General features: G+C 43.7%; 1 protein-coding gene across 4 annotated transcripts in view; it reads right to left on the reverse strand.

Moving 5' to 3' along the window:
- NPAS2 (neuronal PAS domain protein 2) overlaps nucleotides 1-22,311 on the reverse strand; it is a 105,181-nt gene that overhangs the window by 21,481 nt on the left and 61,389 nt on the right. For all 4 annotated transcript variants that reach the window (XM_064710672.1, XM_064710657.1, XM_064710663.1 and 1 more), the window contains 7 exons: nucleotides 20,960-21,049; nucleotides 14,962-15,082; nucleotides 13,839-13,952; nucleotides 4,785-4,903; nucleotides 2,332-2,414; nucleotides 1,311-1,417; nucleotides 23-170 (listed from right to left, as the gene is read on the reverse strand). In XM_064710672.1, the coding sequence (XP_064566742.1) occupies nucleotides 23-170; nucleotides 1,311-1,417; nucleotides 2,332-2,414; nucleotides 4,785-4,903; nucleotides 13,839-13,952; nucleotides 14,962-15,082; nucleotides 20,960-21,049 (782 nt within the window). The remainder of the gene's footprint in view (nucleotides 1-22; nucleotides 171-1,310; nucleotides 1,418-2,331; nucleotides 2,415-4,784; nucleotides 4,904-13,838; nucleotides 13,953-14,961; nucleotides 15,083-20,959; nucleotides 21,050-22,311) is intronic.

Consider the following 22,311-nt stretch of genomic DNA (forward strand, 5'->3'; position numbering starts at 1 on the left):
GAGTTGATAGGATTTTCCATACCTTACCACCATGTGAGTGCACACAATGAACTCTGGCTTGGAGTTCCACTGGTGGTAGGTGATGTAGTAATGGGTCTGGAGCCAGATCCACTGCTGTCCTTTGGTCAGAAACCGATAGCAGCACGACTTCCCCTTGCCGAACTGCATCACTGCCAGCAGAAAATACACACAGCTTGGAGCACAATTTCCCATGTGAAAATGACATGAAATGTGAAAAAAAAGCAACAAAAATATCTGTCATAGGTAGACAGGAGTATAAGCAGCAATTTTGAGTAAGTGCTCCTCTCAGCCTTCTGACAGAACAAAAATCATAATGATTAGTAGGTATCTTCTTCTGACACTTGGATAGTACATTCCTACACAGCACAATTAACCTTAAGTTTGGACACTAATGAATTAGTGTCCTCTACAATTTAAACAGAGATCTTACCCAGCTTTATGTGCTGATCACATACTGCTTAATTAGACACCTGGGATTACTTTCTAAGAGTGATCATCTTAAATTCTAGAGCAGAAAAGTACAGGATAAAAATGCTTGAAAAAATGAGTATTGTGTGCAGATGGATTTAGAATGAAGTAAACATATGAGATAACACTGTGCAAAGACAAAATTTGAAAGAAAATTCCCAGATTGATAAAAATTCAAACTACAGTAAACCAGGGTGTACTGAAGGTTTTGTAGATTCAATAACCTATTAATCTCTTCTTTTTCCCCCTGGTGATTTCAAGGGGTTCCCAAACATCCACATATTTAGCTTTTCTATATTTCAATGTCAACATATGTTGACAGGATACTTTCAAGACAGGCAGAGGTGGTAATCTGAGATGTTAAAGCCAGTTCTGTAAGCAAATATTTGAAAAGCATTGCCTTATTTTCCTTACTTAGTGAAAGAGTTTTTCAATTAAATCCTAGTAGACCGTATTTAAATAATCACAGCTAATCCCAAATACACAGTGAACAACATTAGGGGAAATAATCCACAAGAATTGCTTGAACTATTTCTGCATATTCTTTACTAATAGAACAGGGGTCAAATCTGACATATTTTATCCATTCAGTGAGTCTCGCTGGCTACTTTTGGGGATTTAGAAGGGAAAATTGTATTTTTCAGAGCTTGGTAAGTCTGTCCCAGATGCCAATCAGCTGCAGTGTCTGCAGTGTGCTACAGCTCTGCTAAGATATACGGGCTGAGGCAGAGTCAAACCTCCCCTTCCAAACAACTTTTCACTGAAAAGAGGAGTCCCAGTGTCCAGTGACTTCCCAGGAACCCGGGCCATGTGGTACTTACAGTGTTCATGGCACCTTGCTAGCAGCTCCAGGTCATCTATGTGGTAATAGTCGTAGCCAGAAGTTCCCAGCACTTCAAATGGGAGGTATCCGATGATCGGCGGCGCTCTGCGGTTGGGCACGACAGGAGGCCATGAAACACAGAACGAGCAGTTCTGCATGCTGATGCAGAGAGGCAAACAGCCCAGATCTACTTTCACTCATCAGTGTATAGCTGTTCACCTCAGGGGGCTGGATCCCCACTTTCCCCCACCTTGCGCTTGGGATACCCAGCTGGGAGCAGCAATACCGGCAGGCACCATCCCACCAGGACAAGACTATGGCAACAGCCCTCCTCCAGGGAAAATGTGATTGTGGAAAGCAGTGCAGCTTCTCAGGGACCTTTATACAGGAATCTGCTGTGAGGGAGTCCTTCCTTGGCTGCTGCTTGGTCAGGGGCTCTGCGATGGCTCCTGCAGCCCTTATACAGGGAAAAATGTGTGAGGAGGTGTTTGGAAGCCATCATCTGCTGGGACCGGGGGGATAAGAGAGGAAATCATCTGTGCTGCTTTCCTCTGGGTGCCTGGAGAGCTCATCTGTGGCATGCTGAGGCACTTGCTTTGTACCTTTGCCAGCACAGATGCCTCAGGCCAGCATAGACTTTCCCTCCATAACTCAGTGGGAATTGCACACACGCAATCAATGACTGGATTTGGAAGGAAGGATTTCTGCAGCTGTATAATAATTAGCTCATTTTGCCATGTGACAGACTTTGGTCTGTTGATAATTTTAAAGGAAGGAAGAACAAGCTAATCACAAATTCAGCCGAAGAAATAGAGTCCTTTTGTTTCAAAAGCCCATTAAAAATAAAAGCAAAAGTAAATGCAAAATAGTAAACATCAGCTTTTGTAGGAATTTAGTTGGCAGCCCTTCTGTTCATGAGATTTAGATGTGAAATGGAACACTACTTGAGAGAACTGTACTTGTGAAATAGTAGTAGAAAAGCACCAAACACAACCAGCAGGGCTTTTCTTGTCACCAACCTGTGATCCAGGAATAAAAATTTCCACTCCAGACTGTGTCTTGATGTGAATTCTTCTAGAGGTTCTTCTACGATGCACATCTCCTGTCCAGTGGAGAAAACTGACTTACTGAGAGTTGGAGCTTCACCCCTCTGCTTCATCTAGCTTTTGTTAGCTATAAATACATGGTGCATAAGAGGAGAAAACAGAGGATTCACCCATTTTCTGGCCATTTCAGAGAGCAAACTATTGTATTTATCAATGCCAACATTTTTTACAGGAGACAGGGAGAAGTACTTGTAATGCACACGTACTTAAGAGCTGAGACTGTGCCTCAGGGTGCCAAAAGTTTTTTGGCTTTGAAGCAGTGCCTGGGGTGTGATGGCCGTGGGCTTTCCCAGCACCCAGCCTGTGTCTGATCCCACCAGGGCTTGCCACATCTTGCTTCACTCCCTCTGTGTTACTAAAGATACCCACCACCCTTGGTCCTTTTGGATGCCTGCCCACCAAGCTCTCTGAGAAAGGGGGACACTTTCCTTCTCCCTCAGCAGCTGCAGAGGAGCAAATGCCTTTTCAGGCAGCCAGCTTGCAGGGGATCTGTCCAGTGGGTTAAGGGGTCAGTGTTGCCTTGCACTTCACTGCCACAGAAACAAGCTGGCCCTCAAGATTCACAGCAGCCCCTCAGTGCTCATGAGCATGATAATTAGTAAATGAGTTATGCAAGGCAGGGTAAGGCAGAACAGCCTTGCCCCAGAGAGATGAGGAGCAGGAGGCAGTCAGTGGGGGTCACTTGCTGTGTGGAGGTGGGAAGCAGAGGGAAGGATGGCATCACAGTGCACAGCCATGCATGGGCTGGGGCTGGCCGCGTGCCCCAGGGCCACCTCACTGTGGCCATCTCTCCTCTCCCACTGGATGCTTTGCAGGGGCAACTGCAGCTTCCTGAGCTGCCTGGAGTCAGCCTGGAGGCTCCTGGCCTGGGACTTCCCAGCATCAGCATTCTGGATTTGTGGCATCCAGGGTTCCTGTGTCCTTTGTGTCTCTCCTGCAGGAGGGTCTCCATCCTCACTGGTAAGGACAGCCTGCCCACTGGCCCCCAGTGCTGCTATTCCCCTGCTCCCTGATGCCACATCCCCCCATGCTGTGGGCCCAATGACAGCTTCCTGTCATTTCCATTAGTGCTTCACTCTCTGCTGTCCCTCAGGCAGAGGAGACCACTGATGTTTGAAACCCTGTTGGGACCAGAGAACAAGCTGAGGTGTGCTGCAGTCAAGCAGTTCTTTGATACATATCAATGCTGACAAAGTTCTTTGAAGTCACTAGCTGTGCAGAGGCAAAAGGCTTCACAAACACCTTCAATTCCTCTCTCCCCCTCTCTCCAGTTTAGGGCAAAATCCATGCTGATGCCAAGATCATACACTAAAGTTCAAGGTACAAACACTGCTGTGTGCAACCAAACTGCTGAATTCTGTCTCCCTTAGCTGGTCAGATAAACATTTTACATTCATTTTACAGCAGAAAGTCAAAAGTGGGAGTTAGGTGAGTCACCCAGGTGAACTGAAGTGTGCTCAGGACTTTGTGGCAGTTAAAACCTTCTCAGGGCTGTTCAGCAGCTGCTTCCTCCCTAGCACCTGGCAGCTCATTGCCACAGCTGCCCCATTTTGTTTCCCTGTTTATTTTGAGATGCTAGCTCCCCAAAGACAAGGAATTTGCTTTTAGGGCTCTCAGAGAACCTTTAACTCCAGCCCTTCTGCTAATATGCTTATTGTGGTTAAGTTGCATGGGAAGTGTCCTCACTTACCTGGAAGGGACTCTACTTCCCTGCAGAGTCAGGAATCAGTCTAGAACGCCCTGCCAGTTCTAGAGCACAGAATGGAACCAGGCCAAGGGAGAAGTGTTTTCATATTGGTCACATCTCAATTACATTAAAAAAACCCTCTTAAACTCTGGGCACAGGACACCTAATGCAGCACATTTGTCAATCAGGGAACAGCAGTGTTAGGCACAAGCTTGGTTTGTCTGTCCTTATAAGCACAAGCAGCTATCTTCCAGGATTTGTGAGAAGGGAAACAAACAGTAGTCCACGGAACACTCTGAGAAGCACAAATGGAAATGTTGGTGGTCATCTGTATCAAAAATCACAGGATCAGACAATTAGCTAGGCTGGAAAAGACCCTTGAGACCTTTGTACATTGTCCCATTGCAGGAACAGAAAGCAGCAATGAGGAACCAAATTTCAAAGTGACTTTGCAATTCCTATTGCAAGGAGGGCTCTGTATCCTGTGCAACACGGGCAGAAGTGACACTGCTTCCACAGATCCTGGCTTGCACTGATAATCCTCTTCACTGGATTTTTATTCATGAAATGTGATACCTGTAATCCATTCAATTAGCAAAACTAAGAACCTTCTGTGTTGCCCCATCTGAAAGTGTTTAGTGAAGTTCTGGGATGCACGGCACCCAGGGTGAGCACTTACCTTTAAAAACTGAGGTGTTGCCAAGCGAACCGTTGCCACAAAGCAAATCTGTTTTCCTGGGGATGCTCTGTAAGCCCTTGGGACAGCCTCCTCAAAGCCATTGCAAGTGGAGTTAGGCACTAGTTAGGGAACAAAATGGGACCTGGAGTCATGCCTCATATAAGATTCGCTCTCCCTGAATATTTTGCACACTCCAAGTGTACTAATACTATTTTTATTCAGAGAAGTGCTCTAAAAGCTTTTAAAGCTGATATGCATATATTTAAATCCAAGTCAGTCATGTTAGGCAGAAAGGCATCAGAGCTTAACTTCAAATATGAATTTTACAGGTTAATCCTGATAAAAATAAGGCCAAACCTTATTACAGAGCATAAACCAGTTCTCTGGAAAGAAACCCCACGCATCCAATTGCTCTTTTTCACCACTCACAAGGAAAAAAAAAATACATTCTGCAGCATCCCTGGTGCTGTAACTTCCATGATGCAGTGAAAAAAAGTGTTGGCAAAGGAGGAAGCTGAAGAGAGTTCGTCAAGTCATCAATGGCAGAACACTGGGGCCCACAGCCAGGGAGGCTTCATCACACTAGCAAGAGGATGCTTGTGATTCTTGGCTGCTGAGGCATGCCTTCCCCTTCTGCATGGAAAGAATTGTCCCCAGTATGCTCAAGCTCTCCTTGTTTTAAAGAAGAAGAGACCCCATGTATGGCACTGGCCTCCAGAGATGGGCACATCTGGCGAGTCTGCAGAGGGCCTGCTGTGTCCTCCAGCACTGGGCAGGGGGAAAAACTGGATGTGATGTGGTTACACATTTTGTATATGCTTTTTGCCTGTGTCTTTCATGATTGCATGGCTTCAACTGCTTTGAGAGCCCACTAGCACCTCCTGCCACAGAGATACATTGCCAAAAGGACATGTTGATGAAAACCAGCCCACAGTCCCATGTTAGAATGTTAGAATGACATAATGCAAATTACTCCTCCAAGTTCAAGTTTAGAGATGGTAATCCCACTCCCACAGCTATGAAAGAAAATGGTGTGCCAGGCTGCAGTGGGAACTGGGCTGGATTCTTGCCCTGCCTGGCTGACTTCCTCCCATGGGGGCAGAGAAGGTCCTAGCTAACAGCCAGAGTTCACCAATGTGAGCTAATTTCATGCTAACAGGGATTAAAACTAACATGAAACTCTCTTTCCTTACTATTAGGCCCCTACATCCACCTTCATGAAGGTTTAGACAGTTTTGCTCTTCTGCACAGGGCAAAGCATTACTGTGAAATTGAAGAGCTTTGTATCTATATGAGGAGAAGATAACAAGCCATTTTTATCCTGGGGTGCTTCTGCACTGGGATTTCATTCACTACCACAAATTGCAGAGATGGAAGAAGTCTCAAGTGATCACATGTGCTTTTGGAACCCAATTCAACCTATTAAAAGCCTTAGAATATTGATTCATTACTGGTAACAAGGATAACAGGGTATGAGACAGAAAAGAAAGTATTCTGAGTGGAATTCACACCTGTGATTAAATGGTTTAGGCCACTGCATGTACAATATATATTACACCAAAAAAGAAGAAAAAAGTTCTTTATCTGAGAAGACAGCACAGATGTGAACATCCCCAGAGATAAAGTCCTCTCTCATAGTTGAGACTGGAGGGCATGGCTAACTGGATATAGAGAGAAAAACTATGGGCAAAATTCTCCTCCTTTCACCAGCAGAGCACATGTGCTCTCGGGACGCCCTAGGAATATGTGTTCCCATTCTGATCCTGGAGTTATGTGTATATATGTGGGCTTCTATGGGATTATTAACACAAAAAGTTGAAAAGAAGAAGAGTTAAGTTCTACAGGACACACGAGTAGCCTAAGTAAAGAGTTATTGATCCATCCCTGATATTAGAATTTTGTGCAAGTCTGTTGATTTCTGTAGTTGGTCCCATTTAAAAATTAATGGGAATGCTATAAACCCACATTACGGGCACTGAGAAAAGTTACTTCTGAGCTTGCTATGTAGTTTGCTGAGACATTTGAAATCACTGGGGCTGTTTCTCTCTGTAATAGCAAGTTCAGGAGCAAATTCTTGCAGTCTGGGCTCTAAGATATGAAAACAAGATATGCACATTTAGCCTCTGAAACACAGGTATGACAAGTTAACCTAGTTAGCGAACCATGGGCTTGCAAATGACACCAGTTGTAGAAGGAAGCGGAGACTGAGTCACACCAAAGAGAGCAGATGGCTTTTTTATGTCAGCTGCTGGATGTAAACAGCCACGAGCCTGAGACATATTCCCAGAAGGCAGCAGAATACATCCCTGAATGTGGCATTTACAAAATAGGATTCTATTTCCAACAGGTAAATGCAGTAGTAAGAGGGTAATAATTATTGTGTAGGACAGCTAGGCAGTAATTTGGGATTTCCTCACAACATTTGGAAATGATGAACTTAGGCAGCAGTGAATGAATAAGCCCAAAGAGATGAGACACAGCTGGCCTGGCTGGATGTTATCCTGTCTTTGAACAGCTACTGTGCCATCTCATACTCAGCTGCCTTTGACAAAGTCCAGAGCATTAAAAGCCTCAATGATGCAGGCAGGTAGCCACTACATTGTCAAGTATCTCCATCTGAAAATGACAACTACAATAACTGAAAGGAAAAAACCACTCACATTTGCTTCTGAATTATTTTGCTGCCTGACTTTGGCTGTTGGTATCTTTTCTTTCCACAGCTTTATCTGCACAGCCTGCTTTGCTCTGCTTTTGCAGCTGGTCAGTGAATTTCAACCTTTTTTGGTTGATGAATTTTGAAGTGTAGTTAAAAAAAGAGGTCATTAGATGAATTTTTAAAAAAATACAATCCTGGTATAACCTTTTAAAAAAGCCTTCTGAAAAATCATACCTTATGACTCTCCAAGTCTCTTCAAAAGAAACACAATACCTTGAGGTAGTTCAGTAGTGAACTTTCTGAAAGCACCACAGAAAAACAGTGGAACAGAAAATAGAGGATCAAGCCTGAGGCTTTGCAGATATTAAGATTTATCAGTCAAATATAGGGCTTGGAGTGCTTTTGTCAGAAGATGCCTAATGAAAAATGTTAGGCTCGCCATAAACAGGTGGGCTTGGGTAAGTGAAGGCCTGTGTGTTTCACAATTAAATAATCAGGATAAAATATCTTGAGTAAGGAATCTGAAGGTCATGTGACAAAGCTGAATACATCATCAGAAAGGTAAAACAGTTGTCTCATATACACCAGCTAGCTGATGCTCCTTAGTGTGAATTTTAATTGTTTTTGTGGTTACCTATCATGCCTGTTGCCCCTAGAGTACCACAAAATTTTTTTGTAGAAGTACTAAATACCTGCAAGTATCTTGTAAGACACAAAGAAACTGATTTACCTATACAGATATATTTGTTTGATTGTTCTTTTCTTTATTTTTTTAAAGACCAGGACACTTGGAACAGAATGTTACAAATAAATAATGTACAAAAGGAACCAAACCCTTCGCTATTACAGGCAAAAGGATTTTTATCCCTAGGGAGAGAAATCATGCCATATGAAGTGAATGAAAACATGTTTTAAAAACCCCAGATGCCACTTTATTCAGTTAATAATAGTACAGCAGTCAGTTGCTCGGTCATCTTTCTTCAGCTTGGAATGTGTAAAACATAATCTTCCTAAGATAGCAACCCTCCTGCTTATGCCATTTGAAAGAAGAAATCCCTCCTTCCTACTTTGTCAAGAGATGTTAATATTTAAAGAACCAGTCTTAGTGACTGTCAAACAAGCTGAACAGTGATTTCAAAAAATACAAGCCAAACAGACCAGAATAAAATCAAATTTGTTTCATATAAATTAATTCAGGCCTCAGATTAACAGAATATTTGGCAATTAACAGATATAATGAAGAAATCCAAAGTGCTGGTGGCAAGCCAGACTGCTCTCAGTAGTCATGTAGGTGAGTAACAGTGACACTGTCCATACATCACCTGTCCACTTTGATCTACTCTCTCCTCTTTCCTCCTCCTGTTTCTCCCCTGGCCATCCTGTGCTGAATGATATGAATGGTATATGTGTGATATGAATCCCAAGCAGATTCCTTAGAACAGGAATGGTGTCTTTTCTTAGCACAGAGAGCCTAGCAGGAGTGCTGCATATGGTTAGCTGCAGCTTCTATGATATTGTTAATAGCAAGTAATAATATGTGGCTCTTGGTTCTGATCAAAATATTCATTTTGGATTGAGTTATTCTTGTTTCAGCACATACGTATGGAGGCTCAAGATCAATGTATCTTCTGTATGAACTGTTTACTTCTTTTAAAAATTAATTCAGATGCAATTAATTTTTCTGGAAGTTAAGACTTTTCCCCCCCTTTAACACAGTAATTTTCTTGATGCTTATTATTATATCTGAGAGATGTATCAGCTAACAGTAGAGTATCTTCCATTATTAGTATTCAGTAACCAGATACTTCCTGAGTTTCCATGTAATTGGGAACAAAAATGCACAATTTTAAATTCCACTATAATATTACATTACTTGATTAGGAACTCTTTTCACATAATGCTTATCTACTTCTTCAAGAGAAAAGCTTCAGGGATTTTGGATGAAAGGACAGATCTATCACTTAAAAGATGCTGGTGGTCCTTTTTAATATTGATTAACTCTTTGAAAGGGAAGACTCTGTGGTTTTGTCCCTTTCAGGAGTTTTTAAGCAAGTGTGTCACTTCAGAAAGAGGATACCAGAGCCAATATTTGGATATATAATTATGAGAGATCTTTGTGTGTTTACAAATTACAAACAATTTTCACAGGAGGAATAAATCCAACCCATCTTATTATTTCTTATCTGAGTGAGCTATTAAGCGGCTTTGTAAAATAATGTATTCTCACTCGATCTGACATTTTTTACTGGAGCTGAGCACTTCCTTGGACTTTTGGGGAGAGTTACCTTCATTACATGCCTTCCCTCAGCCCTCAGGCAAGACTGGGTGAGAGCCACTGTATTATTCATTGGTGATGCTGATATGAGTCTCTCTCTTACCAGGTACTACAGGTTAATAGGTACAGTGATGCACTTGGCTCCCTCAGATGTGAGCTGCCTTCATAACTCTCGTTAAAATCTGGGCTACAGACCCAGAACCTGAAATATATAAAAATATTGGACAGAGTTCCTATTTACAAATAAACCAAAACCAACCCTGGTGGTCTGACAGCAAGTAGGCATTTCTCACAGAAGCAAAAAGGAATTCCACCTTCCTTGTCTGAGTGGCCCGTGGGCCACCTCCTTTCCTCTCATGGGACTACTGAATCTTCACATCAGGTTACAGTCCTGCTTTTCTCATTGAAGCTTAATTAATGATGATTATATAATCCTCCCAAATGGAAAATCAAATCTCTTGTATTTGATTTAGCACAGGCAGTGACTCATGCAGCACTCTGCACAGCTTGCACTGCTGTCTCACTGGTCAGCTGCTCTCACTTGGGCACAGCCAGTGCAATGGGGATTCACTCATGTGCAGGCAGCTCATGTCACATCCCTGGTGCAGATACAGCAGCAGAAATACTCTGCAGCAGGGTTTGCAGAGTACAGATTCCTCAGGAGCAGCCAAAGTGTGCATGCTCTTGCTAACCCTGGCACTGGGCTGTGTAGCTCCTCTAGCCCGCAGCTGCAGCTGACCCTAGGAGCTCCCGGGACAGTGATCTCCTGAAAGACAGAATGCCTGCTGTGAACAGAGAGAGCTTTCCTGGGCAATTTCTGAGCCCTGTGTATGCACGTCGCTGCCTCTTCTGGGATCAGTGAAGATGCCAGTGACTGCTCCTCTGTGGGAGTAGCATGGGTTCAATGTAGACTGTGTGTGATCTGGCTCCCTGACAGCAATTCTGGTGACAAGTCACCTTGGCAGATATCAGGTATTTGTCCTACTTCAGCATGAAAAAAAATATCTTTGGCATCTCAGTACGATGGCCTTTAAACCTCAGAGCTCCCATTAAAGTTAGGGAGAGAAGCTAAGCTCCTAACTGGCTTTCTAAGCTGCAATCCTTCAAATTAATCCATTCAAACCCATCCCTATATGATGTTCTCAGCCAGAAGTCAACAATGAGATTAAGGGGGAAGGTATAAAGGAGGAGGGAGGGGGGCAAGGTGACTGGGACTCACATGCCTGACCTCCTTGCCCCAAGCACCAACCCTGTATGAGTAATGAACAATAATAAAATAAGCCTAAGGAGATGATAATTCAAAAGAGGTTACATAAAAGGCTATGTGGAAGTAGAATAAAGATAGTGACATTTCTGTTAAAGAGGGTGAAGTAGGACCTACCAGTTCTTAAAAACATCAGCAAAAGTTAAATGACAAGGCATGGAGACAGATTTACTCCTGCAAGACTCTACATTAATGACAACAGAATAGCTAAGTATCCTGACAGGATATAATGTGCCCAGGGATAAAAGAACTTCCTTGGCCACAGAGGCTCTGGCATCCTTGTGGCAGGAACAGGCAGGCTGAGTGGGCTCAGAGTACGCTCAGCAAAGCATTGGAAACAAAGGTAGGAGTTTGCATTGGGTGGCTAAAAAGGAATGGCAGGATTTGTATTTAAGGAACATCCTGTATCAGTCTCCCATGTGTAAAAACATGCTCACACTTCCACTGCTGTGAAAAGCTACAGGGAAAAACATTCTTCAGTACATTCATAAGGAATGTCTCCTGCTAATTAAGCCTAATTTGCAATTTCTGTCTTTCTCCCCCAGCTAAGTCTTTTCTTATCTTTAGCTTAGAATCCCTCCTTCACAAGCAACTCCAAAAAGCAAGCTTTGGGGCCAGCTGATCCTATGCATATAGGACAAATGCTACCCTGAGTGATGTGTCTCTCCCACCACCCTTGTCACCACTTTCTCTCTTGCCCACTTGGCCTCACACCTGGAGGATGGATGACTGGAGAATGGGTATTTATTCAACAGGAGGAAAAAAGGGCAATTGCTGTCAGGCCCAACAGGTGACAGCCCTGAGGAGCATGGGCTGGGGGATGGTGCCTGGTAACTGTGGGCCAAGCAGAGGCAGGAATCCAGCCCACCCCTGCAGCCACCAGATGCTTGGAGTTGTTTGTGCCACAAGTCCCTGTGCCAAAGCACAGGTGCCTGCCCCCAGCCCTTGGGTGGCTTCCCCAAAGGGTGGAGCATGCCTACAGTGCCTGGTTGAGCTGATTCTCCTGTGCCTTGCTCAGGGTGCAGCTGGCTGGTGCAAGGAGCCCAGCTGATCCAAGGACAGCCACTCTGGAGGTCTGCACCCTCCTCTGGCTGCTCACCCTGTAAGCCAAGGGTATCAGCTCCCAAGCAAACAGTTTGCTGCTGCTACATCTGAGTCCAGGGCACTCACTTCCACCTTTGCTGGGAGGTGACCTTTGCAGCCATGGGGGTGACCCCCAGCCCAAGGGGAGCAGTGCTGGACGTGCACTGGTGAGGCATTTCCATCAGGCTCTGCACTGAACTGCTGAAACTAAAGTCAGATGGCAAGGGGGCCAGGAGGCACCATCTCACAGAGCCAGGCAAGGCTGCCCCTCCCTGTCAACCAGAGGGTCAGGCTGCAGCAGAGACGGGAAGAAAGTGGAAGAGACAAAATTAAGTGAAGATTTAGAAAAAAAGTGGTACAAAGGGGGAAAAATGTGAAGAAGAAAGCACATGACTTGTTTGAAAGCTGTTAAGATGGGGTCTTTGGAAAATGATTTGGTGTCTTCTGAAATCAATATGTTCCCATTTAGTTTCTATGCATTAAGCCAGGGAAGATATCTGTAATGTAAGTTTTATCATTTTTCTGAGAAATAGCCACTGATGAAATAGCTGGGATGTGAAATCCTAACGGGTAAGGGGGCAATATTAATGTCAGGCTAAAATAAAGGGCTGAAAATCCTTGAAGAAAATGGATCAGAAATTCCCCTGGTAGAAATGCATCCTTATGAGTCAGCACCTGAAATCCGGTTTCTGCTCTAGAAAACAGAACAGCTTGGTGTGCGCGTCTGTCAGGCAGGCGCATTTCACTTCATTCAAACTAGAAAGCATACAGGCAGCTACATTTTTTTATACAAATAGAGCCTCAAATCAGATGGCACCAAACAAGAAATACATATCTCCATCCTGCACGTAGGTTTCTATTCTAGTCATGTGGAGCAAAAGCAGAAAGTTAAATGGGGACAGGGACATTTTTTTTCACAGCGTGGCGTGCAGTTTTTGGAAAGCACGGTGGGGAATTTTTTTGCAGAGGATGACCTATTTGGAACAATACCAGCAACTTTGGAAATGCCACTCTGGAGTTCAGTCAGGCAAGTAACTAAAGCAAACTTGGGCCGGCAGGAGAAGGAAAGGAATAAAAGAGTATTTCATTTCTGACACTAATGGCCGTGCAGCAATCTGTTTGTTAGAGAATGGGTGAGGTGGAAATCTGCTCTTCATCCCTTGAAAGATGCTTTCCCTGCACTGACTGTGGTGCATCAGTGACTATGCTGACTGCATGTCTTCCCCCTTTTTTGGAGAGTAGTGGGTTCTGCAGTGCTGGAGAGGAATGCAAAATGGCAGCTGGAGAGGGAGATGGGTGGCAGTGTCCACAGCCATTCTGATGAAACGTGGCACTGCTGCCTTTCCCCAGGATTTTGCAGAGAAGGGTAAGAAGACAGATTTGGAAGGTTATCAGCTCTGGCACGGAATTTGTGTTTAAAGTAAACCAGCAGATAAGGCAGCAAGATTATGATTTTGCTAATAGGTGGGGTCTTAGCACACAGTATCAGTGAGCACAAATAAACCCTCATCTAAACCTGTCATTATTTGCAAACTTACCCAGAGTCCAGGATCACTACAAGTGAAGGGCAGTAACAAAAGCAACTAACACAATTTCACTCATCACATGTATTTATCCAGCTACTGCAACTTAGCCATGAGATCCGTGAGAAGCAAAATTTATCCCGTAATGTTAAAAATAGTTCTGTCAGTTAAAAGCCTGTCTTGTTCAATGGAGCAATACTTATATTTTATTTTACACAGCTAAAGGAACATTTATACAACAATTAAAGCTTACCATTGCTGTAAGACCGAAAATTTCCTACAAATTTTATGTATTCATATGTTGGAAATTCCTTTGGGTTCAAACTTCCTCTCAGAAGATGACAATAAAACTCTAGTTCATTGTCAGCTGGATTGTTAAAAGAAGAAGAAGAAGAAATAAATATACTATTTCAGCTAAACACAACCAATGGTGTCTTCCAACCCCAATCTTGCAACTGGCAGCACAAGAGCAGCTTGTTACCTCTCAGGAGTCTCAAACACCAATGTGCTATACATTGCAGGAGCAGAGGCTCTGCAAGAAAGCCTTGCAGGGATGCAGGTTGCTCAGCACTGTGCCCAGGCGTGCCTGCAGCTCGGGGACAGCTTTGGAGACTTGCCCGTCTGTGCCACACCTCATCACAGGAGTTACACAGCCACAGCCTCAGTGCAGCCACAGACAGAACTGGGTCCTTCACTAACTGCTTTTTTCTGTTTAGGCTCCTCACCACTCACAGCTGTTCTACATCCTGTGTTGGAAAACTATGCTTAATTACCTCAAAACATCTATTAAATTAACTTGGGCATATTAGCTTTCAGCTGCAGGTTTTGTACAATACAGTAGATTGGGCAGCTGTACATCTTACATTATTGTGTCTTTTTTGGTTTTCTGCATCTTACCTCCTAGAGTGAGTAAGGCTGAGGAAGTAAAAACATTCCCAAGGAAATCAAAATTCAATTGGAAAAAGAACTACAATAGTTTTAGAGCGATTTTTTGACTGTAAGGCAAACCAAAGTTACGCCACATTAGCTGATCTCTGCACAACATCTTACTTGAACAGGCTGAAATATCAATTAAGATGTGATTTGTCTCAGGCGAACTCTCAATTTCCATCAGCTAACCTATTTTCCTTAGCTGTCTCAAATGATATGATATTTAATAATTAACATAACTGCAAGTAGTCTTAGCCTAGTAAAATAAAGGCAAAGAGTTTCATTTAAAAATAGAACCAAAGGGTCATTCCAGGTGGCAAGATCTTTTTGAAAGGCTACGAACCTAATTTTTTTACTGCACATCACATAAAAAACTCTTTCTGTGAGAAAATTTTTTATCCTGCCTGTGCTTTTTCATTTACTAGAGAAGATAAAATGAAACTTACTTTTTAGGTAATCAGATGAGGCAGAATCTGTCATAAGCATACAAGAAGATAACATCTTATAAATTTCTGAGTGTTCTTGTTCTGGGAGGAAGTTTAACAAATTCTGATCCAAGACATCACACTGCAAAGAGAAATAAGTTTTGAGACAAACAGAAATATCACAACAAGCAACACTTGCAGAGATGTGCAACAAGATGTGATACAAAGCCTGTGGCATTTGACAGGAGTTTCCTCACTGATTTCCAGGTACTCTAAAACAGAGGGGGAATCTGTTGGACAAACTGAATGGCCACTTCCCTGTGGGCTGGTCATCAATTAAGTCTCAGCAATCAGCAACATTCAGTGTTTCTCAGAGACCATCAGATCCAGCCGGTACATCCATGCAATTAAATTATGAGACCTGGGAGAGGGCTGGAAAAGGGTGTCTGGCTCCCCATAGTGCTACTAAGCTCCATGCACAGGCCTGTTGTGGATCATTGGAATTTGTTCTCTCCCTAACAGAGCAGTGAGGCTGAGAGTCACCCTGAGTCAGCCAGGTCAATCCCAGATCAAGCTCATTCCTGGGGGGATCCCCTCAGCTCCTGGGAAATGCCCTTGGGGTGTCAGGTCTGGCTCCCCATTTCCTGCATCCTGGCAGGTGGGAGCAGGGAGAAGAGGACTTCCATGTCTGGACATGACTTTACAGCAGGTAGTCTCCAGGGAGAGGAACTTCACAGTGCCACCAAGTCCTCCCTCTGGCCAGCCATGAGCTGAATGTCCATGTGCCTCCAGCCCCATGATCAGCTGGCTTGAACCTGAAATCCATCCAAAATCTAGGAATCCTCTTTCCATTTGGGAATGGAAAGAGGAGATGGATTTGTGTAAAAGGCCATGGCTGGCTCAGAGTGGAGACAACAATGAGTCTGTCATGGGCTGCCAAGAGGAAGGTGTCCCTGTGCCCAGTGTGGTGACTAACCCAACAGAGTGCCTCTGAAAGGAAGCCTGAGATAAAGTGACCCTCCAATGGCATCAACTTACATCTGTCCCACTTGAGACTACCTCAGGCTGAGCTGGCACACTCACACAGCTTTGAGTGTCATCAGAGCAGCTTCTATCAGACTGTACAGTCATGCTGAAAACATGTAAGCTGTGTATGAGACTGGCAAGTTATTAACCATCATCTATTTGTGTAAGATTGTGCTTTGGTTTCCATCTGCTTTCTATTCATGCTAGCTTTTCTGTGTGGAATTCCTGTTTAGAGTGGTGAAACTCACTGAGCAGACTTTAGAAATCAGAGTGCTATGCTTTATACACATACCTTAACAAGAATATATCACTTTAGATAATTCAGTTACAAGTATTATATATGCTCATTACTTGAATATTCCTGTTGTGAAGAATAATCAAAAGTTATTTTTGTGGCTTTAGTTTATATCTTATTAATGTGAATCCTACTGATACAGTATGTGATAAAGGTTTTTTATGTATGTATAAATACTTACATGCACATTTCTGTATACACATACTATGCTTCACAAAATATAGTACATTGTTTCATGTAATTTTTTTGTTGTGCATATGAAGAAAAAGCCTTTGACAGGAAACGGCACTGGTGAGTTCTGTTCAAGGCTTAGGTGCAATCTCAGAAATTATTTTTTCCTGTAAATGCTAATGATACTACCAGGTTAATTTATCTCCCATGTACTCTGCAGTAATTGCAGAGAAAACTAGATGTGAGCCATCACTACTCCTCTAACTGAAACCTTTTGTCTCCATACTGACCAAGCTCCAATTCCAAACTCTCACCTCTTGCAGAGGTCTGGCACACCAGTAAAACAGTGCACAGAACAAACTTCTGGACCTTGTACACATCAAGACTTCAACAATGCTCTCGAATCAATATGTCAACCCAGAATACATTGCTAAGTCAAACAGAGAGATGGAAGCAAATATTCCACGATCTCACTGGAACTGTGGAAAATGCCAAGCAAGCTGTTCATAGCTAATTCTGCACCAGACCCAAAGAGCAGACATCTGATGTCATGGCAAAAAGGTAGGTGGTGAAACAGATAAGGTCTGCAAAGGGATCTGGACAGACTGGATCAAAGACCTGAGACCTGTTGGACCCCTATGAGGGTCCAACAAGGCAAAGTACCACATCCTGCCCTTGGGCCACAACAACCCCAGGCAGTGCTACAGGCTGGGGATAGAGTGGCTGGAAAGCTGCCCAGTGGAAAAGGACCTGGGGGTGCTGGTCCACAGCAGCTGAACATGAGCCAGTGTGTGCCCAGGTGGCCAAGAAGGCCAATGGTGACCTGGCCTGGATCAGCAATGGTGTGGCCAGCAGGAGCAAGGCAGGGATTGCTCCCTGTACTGGGGACTGGTGAGGCCACACGTCGAGTACCGTGTCCAGTTCTGGGCTGCTCAATTCATCTCCCACTGAGGTGCTGCAGTGTTCCAGAGAAGGACAACAGAGCTGGGGAAGGGTCAGGAGCACAGGTCTTACAAGGACCAGCTGAGGGAGCTAGAATTGCTTAGCCTGGAGAAAAGGAGGCTCAGGGGAGACCTTATCATACTCTTAAAACTATCTGAAAGGAGGTTTTGGTGATGTGGAGGTTGGTCTCTTCTCCCCAGCAACCGGTGACAAGACAAGGGGAAATGAACTTGAGCTGCATCAGGGGAGGCTCAGGCTGGACATCTGAAAAAACTTCTTCATGAAAGAGTGATTAAGCATGCGAAGAGGCTGCCCAGGAAAGCTGGCAGAATCACCATCCCTGGAAGGGTTCAAACAATGAGTGGGCATTGCACTTTGGTTTAGTGGGCATGGTGGTATTAAGTCAAAGGTTGGACTTGATTTTGCAGGTCTTCTCTGACCTAATTCTACTGATAAAATTTGACCATCAGTGATAACAATGGATCAGTTGGAGGGGAATGGTTTGCAGCTCTGTCTAATTATTCTGCAGTGAGCAGTTCTGTGCCACTGGCTGAGACAGCCAGAGTATTGCTGAACGAGATAGGCAAAGCAGACAAAAGATCAACTACAGTGATTGTGGGTAGACTTGTTAGATGAACTATGTTAATGCACAGTTATGCTGCTAAGCCTGGAATCTACTCTGCATCTTCACATCTATGGATCCTGCTAAGCAAAGCTTTGGAGTATTTACTCCTGAAAGCTAAGGCAGGCAAAAAACACCTTTGCCTACATGGATGCTGGTCTGTTCTGAACAGAATACATCAAGTTCTGCAATAATGGGATGCACAGTTAAAATATTGCTGCAGTTTCAACAAAACAGCTGTACTCCAGAATGGAACTCCTTCCTCATAATTTCATTGCTTTTAATGTGGGATGGGGGTCGGTGGAAAAATTCTGTGGTTAGGTGGAAAAATTCTTGCTGCAGGGAGAGAAAAATCAAAGGATGTAAGCAAACATGGTGACTAGGAAAGGGATGGTGGAGGGCTGTAAATGAGATAGGTTTCTTTCCCACCAACACAAAAATAAAGATGGCTATGCAGTTGTGTGCTGGGATTTGCCCCCTGTATGAACCTGTGTATCTTGCACTGATTCCCACTGCTACCCTGTAACAGCAACACAGTATGATTAACTTCTGCACACTGTAAGGTGCCATGTCCTGGATTCTTCCACCCTGAGGTTTGCCTTAAGCAGCCAACACAGCAGAGCAGCTCCTTGAGTTTCACTGGGTAGCCCCTGAGGAGAAATCTCAACCCTGCCAGGGACCTTCTGGAAAAGCAGGCAAGAAGGGACAGGGAGGACCCTTCCCAAGAGATTGCATATTCTTGGAGTCATAGTGTACCATCTGACTGGCAAATGCTGAGTTGTGATCAGATTTCAATGAATTCACTTCAGTTAGTCATCCTTACCATGTGAGCTAGACCTCTCCATCTCAACTGACTCTACAAGTAGTCTCCAGACCTCATAAAAAAAAATTTAGAATTACAACAGGGGAAGTTTGTGTCTGAAAATTTTCCATGGAAGTATGGGAAACTGTGTTAAAGAGAATCGGATATATTTGTTCTCAGCACTGGAACTTTCATGATTTTAATGAAAAAAGAATATACATCAGTTTTATTAACAGGAGCCCTCAGAGTGCCCGCTCTGCATTTTGCCCAGTTTTGCATTCCTTTCGTTGTTCAAAGCAGAAGATTTTCAGAGTATTTTTTCCCTGTTGCCACAGAGTAGAAAGAATTGGTATGTTGTTCCTCAATCAGTGACTGAATTTAGCTTACAAATAGATCCTCAAGGTAAACAAAATGAGCCACATAGATTTTCCAGATAGCACTCTGATCAGTTTTAAAACTTAAAAAAAACAAATGACAAGGATACGGGAAGACTAAAATACCCAGTGTGCACCTACAAGCACCCTCAGCTAGGCCCCTGCCCATGGCCACAGTGATTTGCCAACCTGGGCAGGGAGAAGCCTTTATTCCTTGCTCATTTATGGCCTCTGGGATGCTCCCTCTGCATGTGTGGGCTGGTGTTAACCATTACCACTCCAGCAGCTCCAGCAAGGTCTGCTCCACCTGCAGCCTGGTCAGGCTGCTCCCTGACTTGGATTGCCATGTGCTGCTTCTGTGCAAATAAAAAGTCTTCTTTATCCTTATTTTGGGCTGGATACCAAGTAAGGTTATCACACAAAGCATGTCTTTGGGAGAGAAAACCAATTCAGTTTCTGATGGTGCAACTCAGGAATTGTAAACCTGAATCTATCCATGCTCAGTCAGGGCTTCAGACTTCAGGCACAGGGTCTGAAATGTGTCTTCCAGAAGAGGAATACTTTCCCTCAGCAGATCTATCATCTCCACTAAGAATCAGTATTTGAAAGGGATACCAATGAAATCTCCAAATAATGAAAGACAAGAAAATTTCATGGAGATCAGTAAGCATATGAAAACCCCACAGCCTGTGTGTAGGACAGAGCTCTCCCCACCCTTGAAGTGAGGAAAATTTAACAAAATAGTCAAGTACTGGTCTTCTAAACTGTTGAGGATGAAAGAAAACTGAAATAGATAGACTCAGTTCAATCTGTTGTTGCATAGCAATATTTTTGCATTTACCAGGAGCTGCTCTTTCATCAAGTTCTTTTGTCTCAGAAGAAAATAATTTTTGTTCTTATTCCAGCAAGGTAGTGTTGTGAAATACATTTGTCTGGGTGAAAAACATAACACATATTTGGTGAAAAACTAAATGAGAGAAAGAGAATTGTAATTTTCTTAAGAACATGGCAGGGGGTAGTACAATAATGATTTGGCAGCTAATTTTTTCTCCTGGGCATGTATTTATTTGAGACCAGGGTACTAAAAATGAGTGTGAGGATTAATCCATAATTATTGTGCTATTTCTCCTAGAGCAGCCTTAGCAACAGGAGCAGGGTTAGGAGCAGTCCCTCTCCCCTGCTCCTCCAGCCCAAGCCAAAGCACAGGAGTGTCTCCTGGAGCAGCACGCAGACAAAAGAAGCTGAATGTGCTGAGCATCGGCTGCACTGGTGTAGGGCTGCACCCAGCACTGGCTCCACAGCAGCTCAGGGAGCAGTGTGCTCCCCTTGGGAAAGCACAGGGGAGCTCAGGGAGAGCTGTCAGCAGCCTCCAGCTAACTCCAGATTCAATGGGGCTTTTGTCCTTTACCTCCCTGGGAGCAGAATAAGGCCCTTAACAAGCTCCTCACTGGGCTGCCAGCAGCACTGGTGCTATTCTCTGCTAGCTGAAAAATCAGAGATGGAAAAGATCAGCCAGGTCACCCTGTCCCTCCCCTGGCCAGACTATTCCTGCAGAGCTTTTTCCATTCAAACTGAAGTGCCTCATAGCAACAAAAACCTGAAGGATATGAATCAGACAGAGACAGTGCGGAGCTGAGCAACAGCAGCAGCCAGCATAATGCAGGGACAGACTCCCTCATCACATTTTCAGGAAAACACCACCCCCAGCACTGTTTTACACTGCTCCTACAAGTGCAGTGCCCAATTCTACAATGTGTAGTAGAAAAGGCAGTGCCAGAATTACTCACCGGTAAATGCCCCAGAAGAGGTGTGATGCTGTCAGACACATAGATGATGCTTCCACCTGTGGTTACTGCTATAATGAAGCCATCTAATGCCTAAGGAAAACAGACAAGTGCAGAGTGCTTTAATAGGAATGAGTGGTGTAAACAGGACATCTCATCATGTATTGATCAAAACAGTTTGACTTTGGCACCATATTGTTATCTAGTTGTAGGAATGTTATCTCAAGTTGCAGAACAGTAATTCTCTGATTTTACAGTCTGATTTAACTTTTACAAGACTCTTTGTAGTCTAGTAAAACCTACTATTGAAGCAACAAAGGGCTCACAGGAACATTTCATGTCTCAGTTTTTAAATTAATCACACATTTTAATAATGCAAAATGACTAAGACTGGATCCCTTGGAAGTTATTAAAATGAACATTTGAGCTCTGTGTAAATATCAAAGGACGATGAAAGGATGCAGTCCTATCTCAAAATGGTACTTCTCTGCAAACCCCATAAATCTCAGTTTGTATTAATGTAACATTGTATATTACTGGGCTTTCATGTAAGTAAAAGCAATGCAAATGATCAAATAATCCTTAGCCTGAGTTTTAATTGAGTGATTTATTTTAAAGGTCATGGTATTAGATTACTCATTCCAAGACAAATTCACCCTTCTGCAGAGTTTCTTCCTCACTTTGGTCCCATCTTGTGGTAAGCCCCTCCACTCCTAGGACTGAAGGGAAATGTCAGCCTTATCCCCACCCTCTGCACAGGACCAATTTCACCTTCAAAATGAGTCTCCTCTTTAGTCTGAGCTGCCAAGTTTTGAGCTAAATTTTGCTCAAAATTAAACCTAGGTGGATTTTGAGATCTAAGGCAAGATTAACTTATTTTTTTGGGGGGGATTCTCCTCAGAGTGAAATAAAACTAGATGATCTTCAGATCACTGTAAGGAGAACATCTCAAAAAATTAAGACACAACAGCAGGGGCTCAGATAATATATTAAAACCTTTCCATTGACATTAGGGATTCACCAGTGAGGCTCCCAACCCTTCAAGTGGGGCAAGTCTGGGCCCTTCCTGTCAGTTCCCCGATGTTCTGGAGTCAGTTTTGGCAGCAGTACTTGAGCAGCAAAGGCCCTGCAAGCACAACTGAATCAGAGCAGTGTTTGACAATGCTCCAGGGGCCATACCTGCTCAGGAGACAGGTGTACTGCAAACAGCCTGACCAGAGAGCCACAGCAGCATTACTAAACCATACCACAGATCCAGGCCTGCCTCCAAGCCAGACTTGCAGTTGATCTTGTAAGCCCCAGCACATCCTTCCCCCCCGCTGACTTCAATAAGGGAAAGAATTCTGAGAATACTG

The sequence above is a fragment of the Zonotrichia leucophrys genome, chromosome 1 (assembly GCF_028769735.1).
Source record: "Zonotrichia leucophrys gambelii isolate GWCS_2022_RI chromosome 1, RI_Zleu_2.0, whole genome shotgun sequence".
NCBI lineage: Eukaryota > Metazoa > Chordata > Aves > Passeriformes > Passerellidae > Zonotrichia > Zonotrichia leucophrys.